Here is a 22430-nt window from a genome sequence, read left to right on the forward strand (position 1 = left end):
CAGCGCAGCCCTCTAGCTGTGCCACACACTGTGCTCTCCTCTTGCAGGGGACCTGCAGCCTACTTACTGTCTCACCACTAACTTCAGCAGCCAACTGGAGTCCCTTTCTCCAGGGCCACCTCCCACATGGCTTCGGCACCCTTTTGGCCTTTAGTCATGGCCTCAATCCACAAATCTGACAAACCAGCCAGGAGCTGTCTCAGCCACTGCTGGGAGTACTGAAATGTTCAAGGTGCTGGCACTTGTCTCAGCCATCCACAGACATAGTTCTTCCTCCTTACGCTCCCAGGCAGAACTGACTTCTTTCAACCTGCAGGTCCCTTTTCATAGGAGCCTGCTTAGCCCAGATTGGCTGTTCTCTTCAGCTCTTCTCTGATTGGCTGTCTCTGGTGCAGCTGTCCTCTTTTCTGCCAGTGAGGGTCAGCTCAATCACCCCACCAATCCATTTGGAAGAGTATTTTGTTCACTTTTGTATTAGTTTAACGTTCATTCATTTTTAGTATTTGAACACAAGAAATGTCCCCGTTGTACTTGCAAGCACAGTAGCAAAGGAGTCCTCAGTTCCAACATGAGACACAAGGCCTCCACATAGCCTGCTTTCCCCTACAACATGGGGTTCTACTCTTTGGGATTTGTGCTTTGTACTTAGTGACACTGTCTCCAGAATGCCTTCTTTCATTGCTGAGAATGGCAAGGAAAGTGAACAGGAAATCAAGGCACCACTGGCATCTAGGAAGTTGCCATTCAAACAACTCTGTCTCCTGAGGTCACCAGAGTTGTAAAAACACGTGCTAACACATACACACACACATCCCTACAGAGTCAAGCGCTTCCACTGAAGAGATTACAGACTTCAGCAATGAATATATCAGTTTTATTTACATAAAAGTACAGGCACATCTTGTTTGTTATTAACTAATACATTTTCTTTTAAAAAGGCACCAATAGTTAATATTAACTTAAGGTTTAATTAGAGAACTACCTTTCCATAATGGTATGTTTGTAAACCTGGCAGACTTCCATCCCTTCTCTGAATTCAAACAAACTATTGATAAAGGAATACCAAAGGTCCTATTTCTTTAATGTTAATAAATAGTGTTCAAAACATACCCAATCAGGAACAGCCTTAGAAGACACCAGGTAATTTTTTCTGCTGTAAATAAAAGATTATTCCTAAAAATAAATTGGTTGGTTGGTTTTCTCATACTATAACAACAATACTCGAGAGTTGTGAAAGTGACTGCATCTTTTTATATTATAGGTATATATTATAAAAATATTAAAATTTTCCCTTTGCCTTTTCTTATATTTGATCATTTTAATACCAGACATTTGTACAGAAATTCAAGCAGGCTTTAGAATCTGTTTTTGCTGATCCATGTTTTTCCAAATTTGATAAATTTACATCATGGCATCAAATAATTGTGCATGCATTGAAGTTAGTCTCTTATTTCTCTTAGTTCAGGGTAGGCATTGTACTGTCATATTTGTGGGATAAGGAGTCAAAAGCATCACTGAAACAATGTTTATCATTCTCACCTTAAGCCAATGGATGTTTAGGTATCTTACCACTTAGCAATGTCAAGCCCTATGTGTTAAAACTATTCACAAAGAACCACGTACAGCAAGTAAGTTACTTGTACGTTAGAGATGGTCCTGAGCTGAAAGATTCAGATCTGGATTATGAATATTGCAAAGTTTGGGATGCCCGGGGACTGAGCTCTGGGGCTTTGGTGTGATCCATTACAGAGTTCAAATGAGCCTTGATGTTAAGATTCAGATGCCAATACATGCCAACATGTGTTATCTGTTGAGAGGCAGGGTAAAGATTCATTTCCATCTTTAATGCAGAGTAACAGCTTGCCTACAAGATAGATGTGGTAAAAACAGCATGAGATAGGGAAGGAAAAACTTAGAAAAGCATCAAACATCCTGAACACTTGAAAATCCATTTTATTCTGACTCTTTGGAATGCCATTTTAATAGGAGATATTTTGTGTATAAAAGAAATCGTAGGATTAGTCACAAAAGTGTTAACTTTTAACTTCTAAATTGGAATTCTGGAAATGTAATTTCTAGAGGTTTACAAGTGCCCAAAAGGGACAAAATGTATCCAGGTCTGGGAAGCCAGCAGCCATGCCAGCAGCTGTGGCCAGGGAAGTTGGAGCCAGAGCTGTGGGAGCGGCAAGCCAGGAGTGTGGCCACAGAGTGGGAAGACAAGCTAGGAGGCCAGGAAGGTGGCTAAGGCTGGCAACCCTGAATGGTCAACATGTGGCCAGTGGCCAGCAGGGAAGCATTAACCTCCCCTGGTCCAGCAAAATCCTTGGTTCAGGACCACTTCTGTCCTGAGGGTGCTGGACCAGGGAGGTGCAACCTGTAGTTATAGGTAAAGGGTTTCAAACTTTTCCTTACAGCTATAAGCTACTTAAAATAATAGTTTTATAGGTTTAGAGTGGTAGTCTTAGCCTTTTTCTAAGCTCTACTTTTTCAGCTTTACATCAGAGGTACAAAATAATTTTAGATGAAGTATGCCAATTTAGGTCTTAACTGGAAGGGACCTTCAGAGGTAATCAAGTCCAGTGCCCTGCCCTCACAGCAGGACCTATCACCACCCCTAACATTTTGTTAAATGTATTGCCGTAGATGGCCCCCCTCAAGGGTTAAACACACAACCCTGGGTTTAAGAGGCCAATTCTCAAATTACTGAGCTAGCCCTCCAGATGCTGCTGCTCTTACTCACTTCCAGCAGTGACTGTAACTGCTTATATAAGTTCTGCAGAAGAAGGATCTTGCCTGGAATTGTGTGATGTAAACATGAGAACACTAAGGGGTGGGGGGACAGGGGAATATGTCTTTAGTTTCAGTCCCAGAGGGCTGGAATTTTTATATCATATGACTGGCAACATCCTGTTTTTAAATGCAGTGCTTATGGTATTTAAATATTAATATGCCTAAAGACTGTATTCTGAAAGCAAGCGGCTCCTTTTGCAGAGTAACTGCCAAACACTTAATGGCTGTTGTGTACTATTGGCTACAAAATTCCTATTGTACTCACTTCTCTAGCCATGGAACCTACAATAACCGGAATTGCTGCTGAGTGACAGATGTTCAGTCATGCCCAGTTACTACTCTAAACCTTTTAAAGAGGGAGTTGTTTTATAAATGCACTTCAAGTATTCAACCTTCTTGGACAGTATGCTTCCGTGCAATAAGGCTCACTGTTCTGTATCATGTATTATTCACTTCCTAAACCTCCAATTCACATTGGAGTGCATCCGTACTGCAGCAAGAGTTGAAGGAACATTTCTACAATGCAAATTACTTCACATTCAGAAATTGAACAAAGAAGCCGGCAGAGTTGATTTTAAAATGATCACTGTTTATGAGTGCCCACAGAACACTCTGCTCTACAGCAATCAACATCTCCCAGGAAAGGAAGAGAGAGCAGACAAGGTCCCTCAGCTGCTGAAAGCATCTAAACACATACGAAGCCACTGCTGAGCACACCCTGTGGATCTGTGCACTGCACCCAGTCATGTGACTCCCCCTTTGCCCTAGTGAAATCCCACTACATGGCAGTATGGGAAATGAGATGAATTCAGGATATAGAACTAATTTGGATGTCTGCTATTGCCCTGTTTGACACACACAGCAGCATTTCTATCAAGAAAATTGCTAAACTTGCTGTAAACAGGGGTATGGGACAGACAAAGGGTGCTAGGGATGTGGTAGAACCTATTGGCTGTAAGTAGTAATAACAACCATATATGTGGTTTCCATCAGATACAGGGTTTACAATTTTGTTCAGTGGCTTTCAGCACCTCCGCTATAAAAATTGTTCCAATTCCCCAGTCTTAACGTAGGGTCATTGTACTGCTTGTCAAAATGCAGGGTGATATGTATGTCAAGACATTGCAATGAGTAACTTCCTCCCACGATGAGTAACCACAACGGTCATTTCTACACTTATTTGACCCCTTGCAGAAATTCGGTTGGGCACATGTGGTACTGAACACAAGATGGGCTGTGCAGAAAAATGCTATATGCGTTTGCAATTTGCAATTTTTTGCCACTTCATCTGCAACTGCAAGCAAAGACATTCTTCAGTATACTTCACAATGTAGACAATGTAGGTCTCTATCAATAATGTGCTTATTCTATTGTTTTAAAAGTTCGGTACAATTATTTCATACACATGCCTGGCAATTCAGCTTTTTTGACATATCAGTATATGGAAACTTACCAATTTCTCCTACAGCAGGAAGAGGACATATTAGTCAGCTATTAATGGGCTGAATTGATTTTTACGTGACAATGTCATCCCATTCAATCTAAGTTTGTCTAATAGGAAAATATTTTTCCACTGAAACATGTGATGAACATTGTGCTGATCGAAACACCGCAAATTAATATCAGACCCACACTCTGCAATAAGAATCTAGTCATGTACAAGTATACAGCTCGTTGAGGCTGATACTTGAGTAGTGAGTTGTAACAAAACCAAGCAAGATGGTAAACATGTTTAGAAATGAGGTAAACATGGTCCTAATGGTGAAGATGGCAAAGTGGAAAAACAGAGTTCAGACAAAACTAGATTTCATCTTCTGATTCCTGATCTCGTTCAGAAGTCTTCAGTAATCCCATCTCCATTGACTGGGCCTGTTTAATCTTCGAACGAACTACCCTGGAGACAGCGTGGGAAAAGAAAAGAAGAGAAGAGATTTGCCACATCATTTTACATTCGAAAATAAAGTGAATTAAATGCTGACCTGGCTATTCTTACAGCGGACGCAAAGTTAATCATTTTATCACCAAGGAGCCAGAATGACTAATTGATTAGGAAAAACTGGAAGAACTAAAATATGGCCAAAGAATGACCAAATGGGGATATTTGCCTGCAAGAATAGAAAAGGGTATAAACAATAAGGAAGATGGTATAAAAGCCAGATGGGCCAAATAACTGCCGTCACAAGGATGAAACTTGATACTTCCCATATAACATGTCACAGAAAATCAGGACTTGTTATTTTTTAATCAGAATAAATACAGTAGACCACCAACTTACACAGAGGTTGCATTCTTGGCAACCTCCATGTAACTCGAATTTGTGCATAACTCGGGAGCCAGGAAACTGACCAGCCCAAATGATCAGTTTCCAGTCTCTTGTGAGTAGTGGGGAGCTGGGAGCCAGGCTCCAGCTCCCTGCCACTCACAGAAGACAGGAAACTGACCAGCCCCGGTGCTGATCAGTTCCCCAGCTCCAAAAAAAGGAGGGGAGCCTGGAGACAGATGACAGGTTGGCTCCCGGCTCCCCTCCACTAGTGGGAGCTGGGGAACTGATGAGCACCAGAGCTGGTCAAGTTTCCTGGCTCCCACAGTGAGGTGGGGAGCTGGGAACCAGGCAGCAGACTGGCTCCCAGCTCCCCTCCACTGTCGGGAGCCGGAAAACTGACCATCATATTGCTAGTCACTTTCCTGGCTCCCGCCAGCAGTGGGGAGCCAGGCGCATCATCTTCCTGGCTTCCCCCAGATGGGGAAGCCAAGAAGAAGCTGCACCATTGTGGCTGCCCCCACCCCCAGCTTCCCCCAGCTGGGGCAAGCAAGGGGAGAGACACCCACAGAGCAGCTTCTCCCTGCTTCCCCCAGCCTGGGGCGGAGCCAGGTGGGCAGACAGCAGCAGAGCAGCTTTGCGTTGCACTTATCTCGTGTTAACGCAAGTTAAACGCAACTTGAAATCACACATTTCGTGAGTTTACTGTATCATGAGAACAACCATATTCCTACAGTTGAGAATAAAGGGATAAAAGAGGCCAAAACAAAATTTAGTCAGGCAAACGTATGAACAATGAAGACTGTTTGAGCTATGTAATAGTCTACAAATAAGTGGTAATAACATTCTGATTTTAGCAATTTAAAACTCCGGCAGATAAGCATTATCAGCTAGCATGCGACAGGGACTCTGACTATCCAAAGACCTAGAACAGAGGCTCTCAACCAGGGATCACCAGCAGGGTGCACAGAGGTCTTCCATGGCGTTTATCAATCCAGGGTGAAAGTAACTTGGAACTTCTTACAGGTACTCTCATATTCCAACTCAGGTGCCAGCCACGCTTTAAAGAGCTCCCTGCTGATTTCTGCCACAGCTCAGCCAGATCTTGCCAAAGCCACACACCTGCTTATCTTCACACCTGATATCAATTCATCTAGATATTTGCCTCGTTTTACAACAGGCTACATAAAAGAGCAATAGCGAAGTCAGTACAAACTAAAATATCATAGAGATAGACGTGAGTGATTTTTCAGTAATAGTGTGCACTTATATTTTTGTGTCTGACTTAGCGAGCAACGATTTTCTAAAATGGAGGTGAAACCTGGGTTGCACAAGTCAAATCAGATTCCTGAAAGGAGAATAGTAGTTTGGAAAGGTTGAGAGACACTGATCTTGAAGTTATTTTTTAGCTCTAACTTTGCAGTGCAATTCTAGACAATGTAAAAAGAAATATAGCCAATTTATGTGAGATGCCAGTTAACAATGGTAAAATAGCCTTTTGTTTACAAAAAACAAGTTGAACCCCTCTAGTCCAGCACTTTCTGCTGTGGCAACAACTGTAGTCTGACCTGATTTTAGTAAGCCAGATGTCCACTTATTAGGGGTGTGCCCAAGTTTCTCGAGGTTCCATAAAGTTTGTTTATAGCCCCTGTCCTGGCTCTCAGTGTTCTGTTATTTAGCTGTAATTTACTTCTGAAATATCTTTAAGAGCTCAGTAAGCAATGGAAATGTTGTTAATGCTGCTAGACAATATCGATTTTCCATGGTTTGGCAAATTCTCTGGTTTGGCACTGTTCAGGTCCTGAGGGTCTTGGACTACAGAGGTTCAACCTACTTATTTTCCCATTCACTAGAGTGGTCAGTTATGTAATGGTAATGAATGAGCAGCATCTATCTTTATTTTACCTTGCAAGTGGGCAGAGGGAATCCTTTATCCCATGAGCCTAAAAACTTACACTGATGATGCTACAGACACTCGGTGCTCCAAAGGTTAGTTCTGTAATTAACTTACCAGCTGACAATAGTGTAATTTACAGCCAGTATAAGAAAAGCAAAGGCATAATGCCAGCAATAGCACATTGTCAAGAACATCATATTATTGTGATCCATTTGGTTCCATTCCAGTCTCCCATTTGGAGGATAAAGTACAAAGCCAATCTGTAATTAAAATTAAATATATGCAATTATATTTATTTGATATTTGTTCTTTGCCATATAATGCATTACTTGTGAGGCACAGGTCACATGGCAAACATTTGCAGAACATTTTTAATTGTACCAAAGATGACCTCTAAGTGTACTACAACAAAACAATTTTATATCATCATACCACAATTAGATTATTTCTAAGATCACACTATAGTGCTGAAAGGCAAAGAAATCTCATCAAAGATACAGGGCCAGCTCCAGAGAGTACTCTCTCCCCCTGATTATTTCTCAAGAAGGGAAACTTCGCCAGCCCAGCTGATCCTGTGACTGTCAGCTTTATGTGATACAAGATGACAAAGTAGCATCTCTTCTTCTATGCCCTAAAAGTGGAAAACACTACCAGTCAGAAAATAGTCAGCGATTGCCCACATGTACTAGTTTTTATTGCATTCTCCCTTCTTGATATTAATGAAGTTCTGTTGTGGGATGGGAGCAATGATCATTTTAGACTGCAAACTATGGCAACTAACGTATTCATTTCAAGAAAGGAGACTTTAATTGACAAGTTTTAATAAAAAACGGGCATTGAAACTGTGAAATCAGTAAAAAGTGAAAAGAACTCTGCATGTATGCATGAAGTTTCCATTTTCAGCCCAGGAAAGCTTAAGCCCAAGTAAATTTGTTAGTCTTTAAGGTGCCACAGGACTCCTCTTTGCTTAGAGCCACACCATTGCAGAAGATCGACGTGCTCAGGGCCAATCTTCGGGGTTTTCAATTTGTACATGCATAAAACGGCGCTTTCTGGGGTCAAAGTCAGTCCCAGAATTCCTCACGAGTGGCGAGGATTAAGGAAGGAGAATGGGAAAAATACTCCGTCAACCCTCTTCTGTGTTGACAGACATCAAAGTTGACCACTGGTAAGTCAGTTGCAGGTATACAACTAGCATAGCTAACATTACTTATCGGCAGTCAATTTCTAAGTCTATTTTTTTGCTGAAACAGAATAACATGGCTACTGCTCTGAAACTTGTATATATTCTCCAGACTGTGGGTGAAATTTCTTTCCAAAATAGTACAAAAGTTTAACATCCTTATATAAGGCTCCAAGCTAGGGCCTGTTATGATGGTGACTTTTTTTGAGACACTGACACCTTTTCAACTCCTAACAGACAATTTTCACATAAGCCATCAGGCGATAGTGACTTATGGTTGATAAGGTTTTCACTAGAATAGCACTAGTTCCTTAGGCTATCTAGTACCCTCTCACATCATTTCTAAGCAGTCTGGCTGATAACAGTTGAAGTGGATTGAATGCATTTTGCTTCACAGGCAGAGTATCTGATGAATCAGGGCACTAGTGATACAAAAGGAAAGCTCACTCATCTTTTACAGATTTGCAGTTCTGCTGTCAGTGTGCAGTATTCAATCACCTATAGAGCTGAAGTCTACCATGCAAATGTGGAAAAAGCCACATTTGTATCTCAGAACTCTTATTTTTCTATTTAATTCATTGTGTTGTATCCGAGACCAAAAACCTCTTAGAACTAATCAGTCTCCTGTCTTAATGAATATTAGACAAACAAAATAAATGACAACATCTAACTGTTCTGTGGTAAACCTTGATAGTCAAGCAAGAAAACTCCATAAACAATAAAATACGGCATTAAGTTCTGAGTCAGTGGATAGTTTTTTGAGTTCAGTTATGGAAAAGTTAGGTCATTTTAGAGGTTTCTTTGCTCGTGCAAATGTATAAATATTGATTTGCTACAAAGTCTAGTTTTGCCAAAGAACCCCACATGTTTGCATTCACCAAAACTGGCCAACATGTTTTTTTTTTTAAAAAAAGGAAATCAGTCTAGACACAGGAGGAAAGAAAAAGTTACTATAGCGACCACAGTTCTCCAGCACAGGACTGCTGGTATCCCTATTTCTGTTGTAAGACAGCAGTGATTTATGCAATGAGTATGTGCCATCATTTCTCTAATAAGTACACTGTTTTGAGAAAAGCAAAAATAATTACTGTATGGCCACTAAACACCAGCTAGGTATACAGAATGAACAAATGGTGAGAGCAATGTCTATTAGACTTTTAAGAGGTAATTCTAGTGAATGATACTAGTGCCATATCGCTGAAGTATTACTGTTTTGGGGCACTTGTTTCACCTGTTCCATTTCCAAAGTTCTGAAAGTGTCAGACTGATCAGCTGAGATGGTTTTTAGGAAACAGAAAGATGGGACTAAGCCAACACATGATTCAACATACTTCTCCCTTTCCCGTCTCTTTACAGCAATGCCAATGAACTGTTCATATGGCCTTTTCTCTATCCTCTACTTTGACTGTGCTTTGAGAAGTATTTACTTACTAATTTTCCAGTAGATTTTCTAAATTTTAGACAAACCTCGTCTGTAAAAAAAACATTTTATTTATCTAGTGCCACTAAGTAACTGTTTGTTTACGCAATTCATACAGTATTTTCCAGGGCTGGGACTGTCTAGTGATTACAGCAAAGGACCAAAGCTGAATTCCTAAACTGTAGTCTTATTTCAGTCTCTGAAAACAGACATACTTGAAAAATGGCTTCCCCATCTGTAAAATGTTTACTAAGCATTTCTATATCCTCAGAGGGAAATACAGGATTATAGTTATTAACGAGTGTTTTCAGATGTATGCATAAAAGGCACTATGTAAGTGCACAGTTATGTCTGGAAGAAGCAACAAATGGACAAAGTGAATATTACAGATAAAAGGAGGAAATCCTAATAGCTGGACACATTGACTCACCTGCCAGAGCCAGCTACCTTGCAGAATGCAGAGACTTGTCCGGAGCATCTCAAGTACAATGCTGCCACGGAAAAAGACTTCCAGAAATATGCAAAAAGCTGCTCCAAAGATAGCCACTAAAAGTAACTGGTGAACATGAAAATCGAGCATGGCTCGCCCATGTATATGGTAATAAAAGAGAAAACCTGTGACAACAAAGGAACTGATCAATCTTTTGAGACAATAGCATAATACCTGGCCTCTGTTTTAATGACACCTTGTACTTCCCCTCACTTCCCACTAGAAACCATGACAGTTCCTTCTATAATGAGCTCCTTTAAAAAGGTATCAAAACAAAAAGCAGTCAAGTAGCACTTTAAAGACTAGTCTTTAAAGTGCTACTTGACTGCTTTTTGTTTTGATGAGTATATAGACTAGCACGGCTTACTCTCTGTTACTTTAAAAAGGTTTATTCCATATGGAGTCCAGCTGAGAAATGCACAAAGGCAGCATTTACATTATAGTAGCACCCAGAGGCTGCACAGAGGATTAGGCCCCTTTGGACTATAAGACAGAAGCAGGCACAAAAGCAGAGACCTATAATTATACATACACATGATCTTCTGGTTGGGTTCTAGTTATACAATCCAATCACCACACAATACTAAGGTGGGTGCAGCTCCATAAAGCAGCCAGTTGTTGCCCCGCAGCCAGCGTGGAGAGCGGAGTGACAGGGGGTGGAGGTTGTTAATTCCCTTCTCCAAGCTGGCTGTGGAGCCTGGGAGAAGGGGGTTGATTCCTCACTATATTTCCTCTGTGGCACTCTTCAAAGCCCACCCCAGTTATTCTGTTCAGGAAATGGGGTGGGAATTTGCCCTAATAAAAATGGGATTAACATAAAATATTACTACACTCTCTCTACAGTGTAACAAAGGTGATGCTATAATACACTTGCTTTATGTTTTCTGTAAACAGAAGGTTCAGGGCTGAGATTTTTTTCAAACTCCTTTAAAGGGGTTAAGTGCCCCACTGAAATGATGGCACTCTATCCCCTAGGCCTCAGTTCCAGTCCAAAGGACTGCTGCTTGAAAACAACAACCATACACTTGGTTGACTGGTTCCTCAGTTTTATCTGGGTTCTGTACACATGAGTAAACTCACCTTCAATGAAAACTGCTAACGAAAGCATCAGCCTATCCAAGGCCACTGGCAATACACTGGTGCCATGAGCCACAACGTCCACCAGCCCTGAGATGCCGTAGAAGAGATACATGGTGGCATGCTGCCAGTTCATCAAATGATCCCAGTGTTTTTCCTCATAATTGTACAACTTCAGATGAGGCCCATCAGGAACAAACTGCTCAGCTACCATACCTGCATGTGAAACAACACGGAAATGTGGGTGGCTACACTAGGGCTTACCTAAGGCACAGATGGATTTTAAGTCCTAAGCTATTCAAGTGAAGACAGCGCTTTACTCAACAGAAGCAGCAGGCCAGCTGTGCTACTGTCCTGGCATTATGCCAACATTAACAGTGCAGATTGTCACTTTACGTTGTTTCTAATCTAGTCTAACTGCTGTTGTCTGTGATCTACTGCCTAAATCTGTAGCGACCATTCACTGGCTACACAGTAGCTTAAGAATGGGTTTAACATACCTGGCCTCCCAAGAATCAAAGTTCAAGTCTCAGCAGAGTCACCCTAGGTGAGCAAGCTTTTTACGTAGGGCCCCACTTTTCATCCCTGCCAATAGCAGTGCTCCCCCAACCTGTCTGATGTAAGCCAAACTGACAGAAATTTTGGTTATGTTCACATAAAAAATCTTTCAGCATGTATAAGGAAATAAGTATGTAGACTATAAAAACTTTTTAAATCAGTATACAACTGTGAATACACATATATAAAATCTGTAACACACTTCAACATTTTCAATGAGATGGATGAGCCCGAGACCCAGCAGCTGATCGTGCTGCACCCCCCTTGTGAAATTTCATGCTCCCCCAGGGAGTCTGCCCCCCCACCGTGCACCCGTACCCCAGGGTACGTCTATACTCATGGGAAGATTGATGAGCTGCAGGCTGATCTTCCCCAGGTCAATTTAGCACGCCTAGTGGAGATGCACTAAATCAAGATGTCAGGGCTCCACCATCACCCCCAATACTCTTGGCAGTCACAAGGAGTAAGGAAAGTTGACGGGAAAACGTCTCCTATCAATCTCCCACTGTGCGGACAGAAGCAAAAATCCATTTTACAGAAGTCCACTCCAGCTACACAATGCTCAGAGTTGAATTTGCATATCTAAAATCAATTTTTCTTCCTAGTGTAGACCAGGCCTCAACCTCTCACCTTTCTGCAGTATGTATATTGGTATGACAATTAGTTGACTACATGGGGATTATTTCCTAAAATGTGTTAAAGGCAGGGATCCCTTGCTTTGCACATGGGCATTAAAGCTCCCATGGGGCTTTGTGTTTTATGCTGGAGGGTGTTGTTTTTTCTTGTTTTTTTTTTTTTTAACTTTTCCTCCCTCACCCTCCCAGCTAGCTACAGCCCTCCATCCCAGTGACAGCTGCATTTCAGTGGCATTTTGTGTGTACACTGTAGTTTATAAAGCACTTTGTGTTGAGGCATTCTATATAAATATATATTTTAAACTGAAGATTAGCATAATGGAGCCAAATACACCCTGAACATATTCAAATTGTTATATTACAGAGCAAATGCACATTTTTTCCACATTTGTTTCAGTTCCAACCACATCCACATACTCCCATCCTGGAGCTTTCGTTTCCTTCTCTCCCTCAGTCTTTTCTCTCCACACTTCAAATGAGGGCAGAATTACAATACAATAAAACAATAAACTGCTGCAGTAAAAGAAAATGAGTGTCAGTTTAGCATTTTCTAAAAAGGCAACCAGTCTTGATCTGGAGATATCAAGAGATGGAGAATCCACCAGTTACTTTAGTCGTTTGTCCTACTGGTTAATTGCCCTCACTGTTAGTGTGACATTAATTCATGTTTTTGGTTTCTGTTTATAAAACAAACACCTCTGTTATGAAACTGACATTGAATATATAATTTTAAAAGATAATGATACCATGGCTACGTCTACACGTGCAGCCAACATCGAAATAGTCTATTTCGATGAATAACGTCTACACGTCCTCCAGGGCTGGCAACGTCGATGTTCAACTTCGACGTTGCTCAGCCCAACATCGAAATAGGCGCAGCAAGGGAACATCTACACGTCAAAGTAGCACACATCGAAATAGGGATGCCAGGCACAGCTGCAGACAGGGTCACAGGGCGGACTCAACAGCAAGCCGCTCCCTTAAAGGGCCCCTCCCAGACACAGTTGCACTAAACAACACAAGATACACAGAGCTGACAACTGGTTGCAGCCCCTGTGCCTGCAGCATAGATCCCCAGCTGCCGCAGAAGCAGCCAGAAGCCCTGGGCTAAGGGCTGCTGCCCACGGTGACCATAGAGCCCCGCAGGGGCTGGAGAGAGAGCATCTCTCAACCCCCCAGCTGATGGCCGCCATGGAGGACCCAGCAATTTCGACGTTGCGGGACGCGGATCGTCTACACGGTCCCTACTTCGACGTTGAACGTCGAAGTAGGGCGCTATTCCTATCTCCTCATGAGGTTAGCGACTTCGACGTCTCGCCGCCTAACGTCGAAGTTAACTTCGAAATAGCGCCCGACGCGTGTAGATGCGACGGGCGCTATTTCGAAGTTGGTGCCGCTACTTCGAAGTAGCGTGCACGTGTAGACGCAGCTCATATGAACAAGCACGTCCCTCACCCTTCTACTTTATCTCATTAAAACCAGAGTCTGACTTACCAATCAGGGCGAATACTGCTTTGACGATTCCCTCAATAAATTCCAAACGCTGAAATCCTGCCCTGGAACCAAGGTAACAAGCGTTCTTGTTCTTTCGACAGACATACTTCACTGGGTACTTCACTGACCACCAAAAGCCAAAGAGGAGGAAAAAACTCCCAGGCAAAGCATGACCTTTGAAATTGCCCATGCCTCTCTATAATGCAAAAACCTGAAGAGAAATACAGATTGCTGACTCAGTAAGTCATTTCTAGTAAGACTGTCAACTATAATTTCATATATATAGGCTGTAAATTTCTAAGGACCCTAAATGAGTTAGTTGTCCAAATGCTACTGAAAATCAGTGAGACCTGTGCACCTAATTCCCTTAGGTTGCTTTAAAAATCCTAGCCGGAGTCTTACAAATTTGCATAACTTTGCAGAATGAGAAATGTAGTAATGAGATGCTTGGTGTAAGGCTAAAGGCTGAGGACAACAGTCAATGCTTTGTTAACATACAGCAAAGCTAAAGGCCTCAAGCCTGACCAACAGTAGGTTAAAGTAAAAACTGTGCTAGATAGATTCTGCCCATAGAAATACAGCAAGAGACAGAGCTGATAAGCCACAGGGCCTAAGAGCACATAAAAACACCTGAAAGCACCAAAAGCCAGGCACTTAGTGATACCCAAAAACACAGCCTGCTTAGTGCCATGCACTCCCCATACCCTCCCCACAGATAACAGCTTAGCACCAGGTACATTTCCACCCAAGTTCAGGAATAGGTCGTAATGACAGCATGATGGATCATGTTGTTTTGATGGTACCACCACTATTCCCTAAGTGAATGGGTAGATCTAGTTACATTAAGGGGTGTCAATCAATTACAATGAGGGGGTTGTACATGGATACATAACTTGTTTATACTTGTGTACAAAAGTGTGTGTAACAGGGGCTGTATCGAGAAACCAAGGGGATGATGGACACCTCTTGCCGTCAACTGAGTTGCATCCATTGTCATGGAGTGTGCATGTACTAATGTAAACTGTTGAGTCATACTGGAGACTCATGAGAGTGTTGGAGACCATACGTCAAGCACAGTAAACCTGGATCCAGTGCCTTCGTACCTCGCTTGATTTGTGGTTCTTGGGGGTTCTCCAAGGTCTACAGTGTTGGCTAACCGGGAGTTTACACTGCTGTCCAAAGAGAGCACATGCATGCGGCCAAAGTGATTAACGTCAAAGGGAGCAGATTGGATGTCCGAGCACCATTCCGATAGAGACACCCGATTACACTGGTGACTCTGACATTGGTATCCAGGTAAAACCCCCTCATTGTAATACATCAACACCCCTTAATGTAACTAGATCTACCCATTAATGTACCTGGAATGTACCTGGTGCTAAGGTGTTATCTGTGGGGAGGGGATGGAGAGTGCATGGTATGAAGCAGGATGTGTTTATGTGTATGACTAAGTGCCTGGCTCTTGATGCTTTCAGGTGTTTTTATGTGCTTTTAGGCCCTGTGACTTATCAGCTCTGTCTCTTGCTGCATTCCTGTGGGCAGAATCTACCTAGCACAGTTTCTGCTTTAACCTACTGTTGTTCAGGCTTGAGGCCTTTTGCTTTGCTGTATGTTAACAAAGCACTGACTTTTGTCCCCAGTCTTTAGCCTTACACCAAGCCTCTCATTACTACAAGAAAGACTGTAAGATTTCCAAGACAGGTCAGGAAGACAAAAAAAGTTACAACACAGAATTCCAAGTGTCGAAATTATACTGATAAAGAAATCAGGGAAATTTAGATAAATATCTGGTATAAATACTTAAAACCCCTTTCCCTCCACACCACCACCCCAAACCCATAGTGAATGCTGAAACAGCGCTGTCATTCAGGTCAGCAGATCAGATTTTGGAGAAGATATGGAGTAGATTTTTCACTTTAGCAACCATAAAATCCCCATTGTATGCAGTCAATCTGATTTAAATAGAATATGAAGGGTCTAGAATCTTCTCCTTCTTCTTATCACAGTTTTCCAACTGTGGTCTGTGGTCCACAAAGTGCTAACTGAATGCCCATGTAGTATCATTTGGCCGTGTGGTGTCAGTTCTGCTCCTGCTTTCCAACTGCTAAAACTCCATGACATCAGATGCCTTCTCCAATATTACCCTTCAATGGAAGCAGTGGCAGAATTTGCCACAAGGAAGTTGCCCATGACACGGGGAGGGGAGGAGCCCCCTAACAGTCACAAGCAAGAAGGGCATAGACCCTTGAGCTACTCTGCTACAGGCTGAACTTCTGGGCCAGGACTCTCTGGGATGGCAACATGTGTGGTCTGGCACCATTGAGGATTCCATGGGTTATCCAGAAGTGGAGCACTCAGGGGGAAAAATTGTGGCCGCAGGACCCTGGATGTTGCTGTACCAGAGAGCCCCAGTGGCCTGGAACCAGGGAGCCCTGGAGCACTGGCAGGAGATGGGAGTCCGGCAGCAGGAAGGATGGTGACTGTGAGTAGAGATGGGGGCCAGCGGTCAGGAGCCCAGCCAGTGCCAGGAATAGAGCCCGACCAGGACTGGGAACTGACAGCCAGGAGCTCAGTGGAAGGAAACCTAGCTAGGGCCAAAGTGGGGCATGATGACTGAGAGCAGGGGCTGGGAACAGGAGTCAGTGGCTAAGAAGGGAGCCCAGCAGCCAGGAGGGCAGCCCTGATGCCATCAACAGACAGCCTTCATTGATCTTCCCTGGTCTGGCAAACTCCCAGGTTTGGGACCAATCAGGTCCCAAGGGTGCTGAACCCGGGAGGTCCAACCTGTAGCCTTTTTTTTTTTAATACTATAAGTGTGTGGGAGAACCCCTGGGCTAGAACAAACACAAGGCGTCCCTATCCACAGAGACATCCTATTGGGGTGTGCAAAAAGGAAATAAATAAATGTGTCTAATAATAGAGGAAAGATCTGTGAGACAGTTATTACTCAACTATCAGACCAGGGTGATGTGGCATCCTCTGCCAAAGCAAGTCCATCTCTTGATCTGCTCAGTAGTGACCACCACAAACGTCAGTAACAAGTCCTGTGGCATCTTATAGACTAACAGATATTTTGGAGCATAAGCTTTTGTGGGCAAAGACCCGCTTCATCAGATGGGTCTTTGCCCGTGAAAGCTCACGCTCCAAAATATCTGCTAGTCTATAAGGTGCCACAGGACTTGCTGTTCTTGAAGATCCACACTAACATGGCTACCTCCATGATACTTTTTGTAGACACATTAGTTTTTCCTCTGAATGAAGGGGAAAATCTTTCCTCTCCACATGTTTTGATCTCACTAGACATGTGTTATACAGTCTACACTCATTATTCACTGCAGGTTCAAAGCCTTACCTTACAGCATACATCAAAGCAAAATATCAGATTAATGATGAAAAATCCGAAAGAAGCCTTCCTTTAGATTGAGAGAGGTTACAATTACAATATGTTCAATTCAAACGCATATCAGCATGTTTGTGCCATATTTACTATACAATCATACTTGAGACTATAAGAATAAGCTATTAATGAAGGTAATAAGAGACAGATATCAGAAGGGAAGCTGTGTTAGTCTGTATCTGCAAAAACAACGAGAAGTCCTGTGGCACTTTATAGATCAACAGATATACTGGAGCATAAGCTTTCGCGGGCATAAGACAGTGACACTGAAAAATTTATTTCCTGTCCTAAAACATATCTAGATAGCCCATCTACAATTCACATTTTTTTTTCCAAAGTACGATGGAAAAGACCACACTTTTTCAAATTGGGCTCACACAAATAGGGGAAATAGAAAATGACTACACACAAGTGCTGTCAAATGCACAAAATAAACAAACTAAGCACGCATAAAGACAGATGGTCTCGAAGATCCTTGTTATCGTGACAGATATTGCTTGTAAAAAATCACAGGATTATGATTTAATTTGATGTGTGCCCTACAAACCTGTATCTTCAGATCCCCCCAAAAGCATATTTATCAACTCCAGTGTGGATGTTGCTTGCTTTGTCCATGGGAGTAGACAGCCAATGTGGGCCCTGGAACAAGGTAGGAGGAAGGGCTTGTCTCCATGGTCCCAGAAGGAGCAGGGCTGTCTGGATGGGGACCATCATTCCTGCAGGGCTCCCCACAGGGCTGCCAGGCTCCCCTGGTCCAGAAGGGGTCCCCGCTGCTGAAGGGCTGTCAGTGGGGCTCCGCACCCTGGTCAGATCCCAGCCATGGAGCTGCTGGGATTCCCCCAGCCAGGGTCCTGTAGTTACAGGACTGCTTGTGGGGTCCTGCTCCCAAGCCAGCTCCCAAAAGCAGGGCTGCAGGGGTGGGCGGGGGTCCTCCATGGTGGAGCTGCAGGGCTTTCCCAGCCCTACCAGGGTCCCTGCAGCTGCAGGTCTGCTGGCTGGGTTGGATGCCACAGCCCGTCTCTCCCACCTCTTCCACAAGTGGGGCTCCTTGTGGGGCCCTGATTGGGGCTGGGTTCCCCACAGTGGGACTCCCCAGTTCCAGCCAGCTCGCAGTAGTGTGTTTCCCGACCTGGCTCCCTGTCATGGGGCTGTACCTGTGGATCCCCAGTACAGGCTGACAGTGGGGCTCCTAGAACTCTGTGGTCCAGGTGCTCTCTGGTCCAGTAACATCCATTGTCCTGCTGGACGACGGATGCTGCCAGACGAGAGAGTGCTGGACGACAAAGTTTCAGCCTGTATAAAGCCCTAGCCCAGAGTTAGCTCAGTTAGAATCTTCTAGCTCCGTTATGAGAGACAGAACTGAAGAAAAGAGGTGAAAAGAGTTGTACAAGCTCAGCAACCTGAATGAAATTTTAACCCACTCCTGGAACAGGAGAAAAAAGTACTCAAGAACTGGCCTGGCACTCCAGTTAACTAATGAACATATTGTTATCATCATAATTACAGCTTTTTCTTCTTTTGTATTAGGAAGAAAGGTGGAGCTGAACCTGTCCTGTACTAAACCTTGCCCTGAAGTAAATTTTGCACAGTAAAAATTAAGGACTTTGAATGGAGTTTGTTTTCTTACACGAGGAAAGTTTGTCAGGCTAATTACCACGGACACAGGAGTTTTGCCCAGTGCAGTGAGCCTCTGGAAAGGGAGCAGGATGATAAAAATCACAATTGCTGTCTGCTACATCTAAATAGGGTATGACCTTCTGGTGACTAAGTAGCAGAAGACATGCCGTATTCTGGACCGACGAAATCAATGGGAGCTTTGCCATTGACAATTCATGGTTCAACAATGTTTTAAGACTAATGAACTGGAAAAGACTTTTAGATCTTTTGGTGCTACTGTTCCAAAAAATGGGATTAATGTGTTAGTCATGGAAAGATACAATATTCAAGAGAAGAAAGAAAATCAAAAAGAAAGTTTATCCAAAGGTAACTGCAATCATTCACTCCTGTTTCGACTCATGTTCTCCACAGATAAAAATATCCCTAAGGTTAACCTACTCTACCCATAGAAGGTAAATATAAGAAAAGCCTACATTAAGTTATACTGAATGTTTAATATCCTTTTTGTACTAGAGCAGAGCCAATAATGGATTTTTCAGTGCACTGGCAATTCTGAAAAATGGAAAAAAGTTTCATTTTGGGTCAAACAGAAAACAACTTTTAAAAATATTTTGGTAAATTAAAAAGTAAAATGAAAATTGGCTCAGAATGAAATGCTTAATTTCAAAGTTACTGAATCATTTTGATTTTTTCCCTCTGATCAAAACTACTGACTGAACTCAACACATTGACTAGTTTCAGGTCTATCAAAACTTCTCCCCGCCCCCCCATCCCTGAAAATACACTAAAATTTACACTAAAATACACTAGTGTATTTTACACTAGTGTATTAGCCAGGGATAAAGTATGGTGCCCCTAGCCTTCAGAACAAGGGCAAGAGATGGATGGCAGGAGATAAATCACTTGATCATTGTCTTCTGTTCTCCTTCTCTGGGGCACCTGGCATTGGCCACCGTCGGCAGATGGGATGCTGGGCTGGATGGACCTTTGGTCTGACCCAGTATGGCCATTCTTATGTTCTTATGTTCTAAAAACTAAAATTTAAAATAACTAAAATTTCACTCAGCTCTAATTTAGATTAATTCTAGGCACATGATTTCAGTGTGAATGATCAATCTGTCCTCAAAAGCAACACCAATACATTTTTATTTACAATGGTGACCTACTTACGATGACTCTCAAACTACAATGTATGCCATTACTCCAAAGGCCAACAAAAACAGTTACACAAGATCAGACACACTATCAGAACACAGTTATAGCACCAGATAAATCACAAATACAAAATGATCACTCCAGCTCTGATTTACAAATGAATAGGTACAAATGTTTTAACATGTTTAACTTGTGCACTTCAGTTCTCATCTGCTGAAAATTCTAAAAACTGCCTACTAAAAAGGTAACAAAATATTTGGAAATATGCAATATAGTGAATGTGTAAACTTGTAAGAACTATCAGAAAAGGAGAATGAGTGATTTCTGAAAACTGAAGTGTCAAGGAGAACATGGAGATTTTAAACATTCCTCCTGCTATTGTTTCAGACTAAACTAAAATAGGTAGCCTTGTTAATTTAGGTGTTTCTACAATTTAATAAATGATGGTTATTAAATTCCACTTCAGTTCTTTCAGTCAGAAACTGAGGCTGAAATACAGATTACTCTCACCCTGAAAGATCCAAGAAGGGGGGAGAAAAGTAAACAGTGCCGGCAGCTAAAAGCAAAGTGGGATTTGTTTCACTCATAATATTTTCAACAGCCTCCATCGCATGATTCAGTATGGCTGATGTAAATGATTTATAGTAACTGAAGTGTGACTTGGAGTGAGACACTCTAACTTGGAGTGAACAGTCCCGAATATATATGGTTTTAAAAATCAAGTACATTATTATATTATATAATCCCATAGAAATTATGTGGTGTCTGAATGCACTAGACTCGTCAATATCATTTGCCTATAACAGACACCCTGCGCAGATTATAAGTGAGGGGCTCTGATCTCAGCCCATTCCCCCCCTATGCATTTCTCTCTCTCTCTCTCTTTCAGCAGAGGATTAAAACAAAGTCAAGGATGTGGATCAGTACTCAGAAGAGTTACCCAGAGCCAGGAATAGTACACAAGACTCTAGGAAACAAACCTCCTAGTCCTTGCTTTGCTCTACCCGCTGGTCCACACCAGTCCCGCTGGTCTGGGATGATTTGGTTGAAGGCGTCCGTCCGTAAGAGGGAGAGAAGGCAAAGCGCCACTGAAGAGTGAGGCAGGGGCTGGGAGCACAAGTTGCTCTGTGCAACCCTTCGCCGCGCAGACCACAGCGCATCGAGATTTGAAAAACAGATGCCTTCGAGGCTGCGGCAAAAGCCGTGGCAGCCGCTCCAAAGCTGTCCCACCGCTGGCCGTGGTGCACACGCAGGCAGGCACGGTCCAATTTCTTCTTCCCCCTCAGTCATCAGCGCAAAGGTTTTCCCCTACGCTGGAGCCTCCCCCGCTTACCTAGCCGGCTCGGTTCTCTGCGCTTTTCTTCCTGCCGCGTCTCACTTTCTTAGACGCGAGCCCGGCTCCAGCTGTGGGACTTCCGCCGCCTTTACAGCCCCCCTGGGAGCCGAGTCCCCGCCGCCCCCCATCTCTCAGCGGGGAGGAGACATCCACCCCGCGCCTGCTTTGCAGCGCGCAGGCAACGCTCCAGGTCGCTGCCCGCGAGGGACGCCGCCTGCGCGCCGCAGCTGGCCAGCTGTGCCGGGCGCTACACTCCAGCGCCGCCCGTCTGCAACGCCCCGCCCCCCTCTGCCTGTAATTGGCCGCGGCACCTCCTCGGCGCCTTCGCACGGGCTGCAGGCGCAGTCAGTCTCGGGCTCCCAGGCCAGGGGGCGGGGGAGAGGCACGTCGCCCCCTGCAGGGGAGCGAGGCGCCTGCGGTGGCTCCAGTGATGTGGCACTGAACGTGGGGGAGGAGGCAGCAGCGGGGCGGGGAGGGGAGTGTCCGGGGTCTGGGGCGCCTCTCTGGGCTCTCGGATGTGCCGAGAGCCGCTGCCTCTGGCCGGTCTTAGTCAGTCAATCTGGCGAACACTCCCCTTGTCCGGTTGTTCGGGGGGATGAAGGATTTTGCAGGGCGGCTGGATCACACTCTGGGGGTGCACCACTTTAACGTGGGTTTTACTCCTAGGTAAGTCCACAGGGGCACAATGACCTCAAAGGCCTACGGCCTATTGGTGCCTCCCTTCGTAGCACTGCAGAGCTCACCAGTTCTCGCTGCTGATTACCTCTTTGCAGGCACTCACATAGCTAGGGGCTGGAAACCCCCAGCATAACTTGTGTGCCTCAGACCGCTCTCTTTTGGAGGTTAGCTCAGTTACGAAGCCCTGGTCCATAGTATGGAGCGAGGTTGAAGTAGGGTAGCTTATGTCGATCAAACTACGTTTGTCTCTACACTAACATGTTGCTCCCACCAGCCTAACTTGCCCACTATGCCAACTCCACCACCACCAGAGTTGTAGCACTTAGTTTGAGGCCTGATCTAAGATGTAGGGGGAGATAAGTTTAAGTGTACCTCTAGGCTACCCAGAAGACCAACTCCATCAGGATCCATCTTCCAGAGTTCGATTTCATGCTCCTGTTAGA

General features: G+C 43.7%; 1 protein-coding gene across 2 annotated transcripts; it reads right to left on the minus strand.

The window, feature by feature from the left end:
• Window positions 1–870: 870 nt before the first annotated feature.
• Window positions 871–21520, minus strand: TMEM45A (transmembrane protein 45A). Of its 2 annotated transcripts, none has more exons than XM_074983535.1 (6): window positions 21307–21520; window positions 13805–14015; window positions 11121–11333; window positions 9981–10165; window positions 7062–7207; window positions 871–4684 (listed from the first exon to the last, which is right to left on the minus strand). In XM_074983535.1, exons 2-6 carry the CDS (start codon window positions 13992–13994, stop codon window positions 4591–4593), a joined length of 828 nt encoding a protein of 275 aa, XP_074839636.1. In that variant the 5' UTR covers window positions 13995–14015; window positions 21307–21520; the 3' UTR covers window positions 871–4590. The 2 variants fall into 2 exon arrangements, with proteins under 2 accessions (XP_074839636.1, XP_074839637.1); XM_074983536.1 differs by lacking the exon at window positions 21307–21520 and adding an exon at window positions 20954–21277.
• Between the last annotated feature and the right edge of the window lie 910 nt (window positions 21521–22430).

The sequence above is a fragment of the Carettochelys insculpta genome, chromosome 1 (assembly GCF_033958435.1).
Source record: "Carettochelys insculpta isolate YL-2023 chromosome 1, ASM3395843v1, whole genome shotgun sequence".
Classification (NCBI taxonomy): domain Eukaryota; kingdom Metazoa; phylum Chordata; order Testudines; family Carettochelyidae; genus Carettochelys; species Carettochelys insculpta.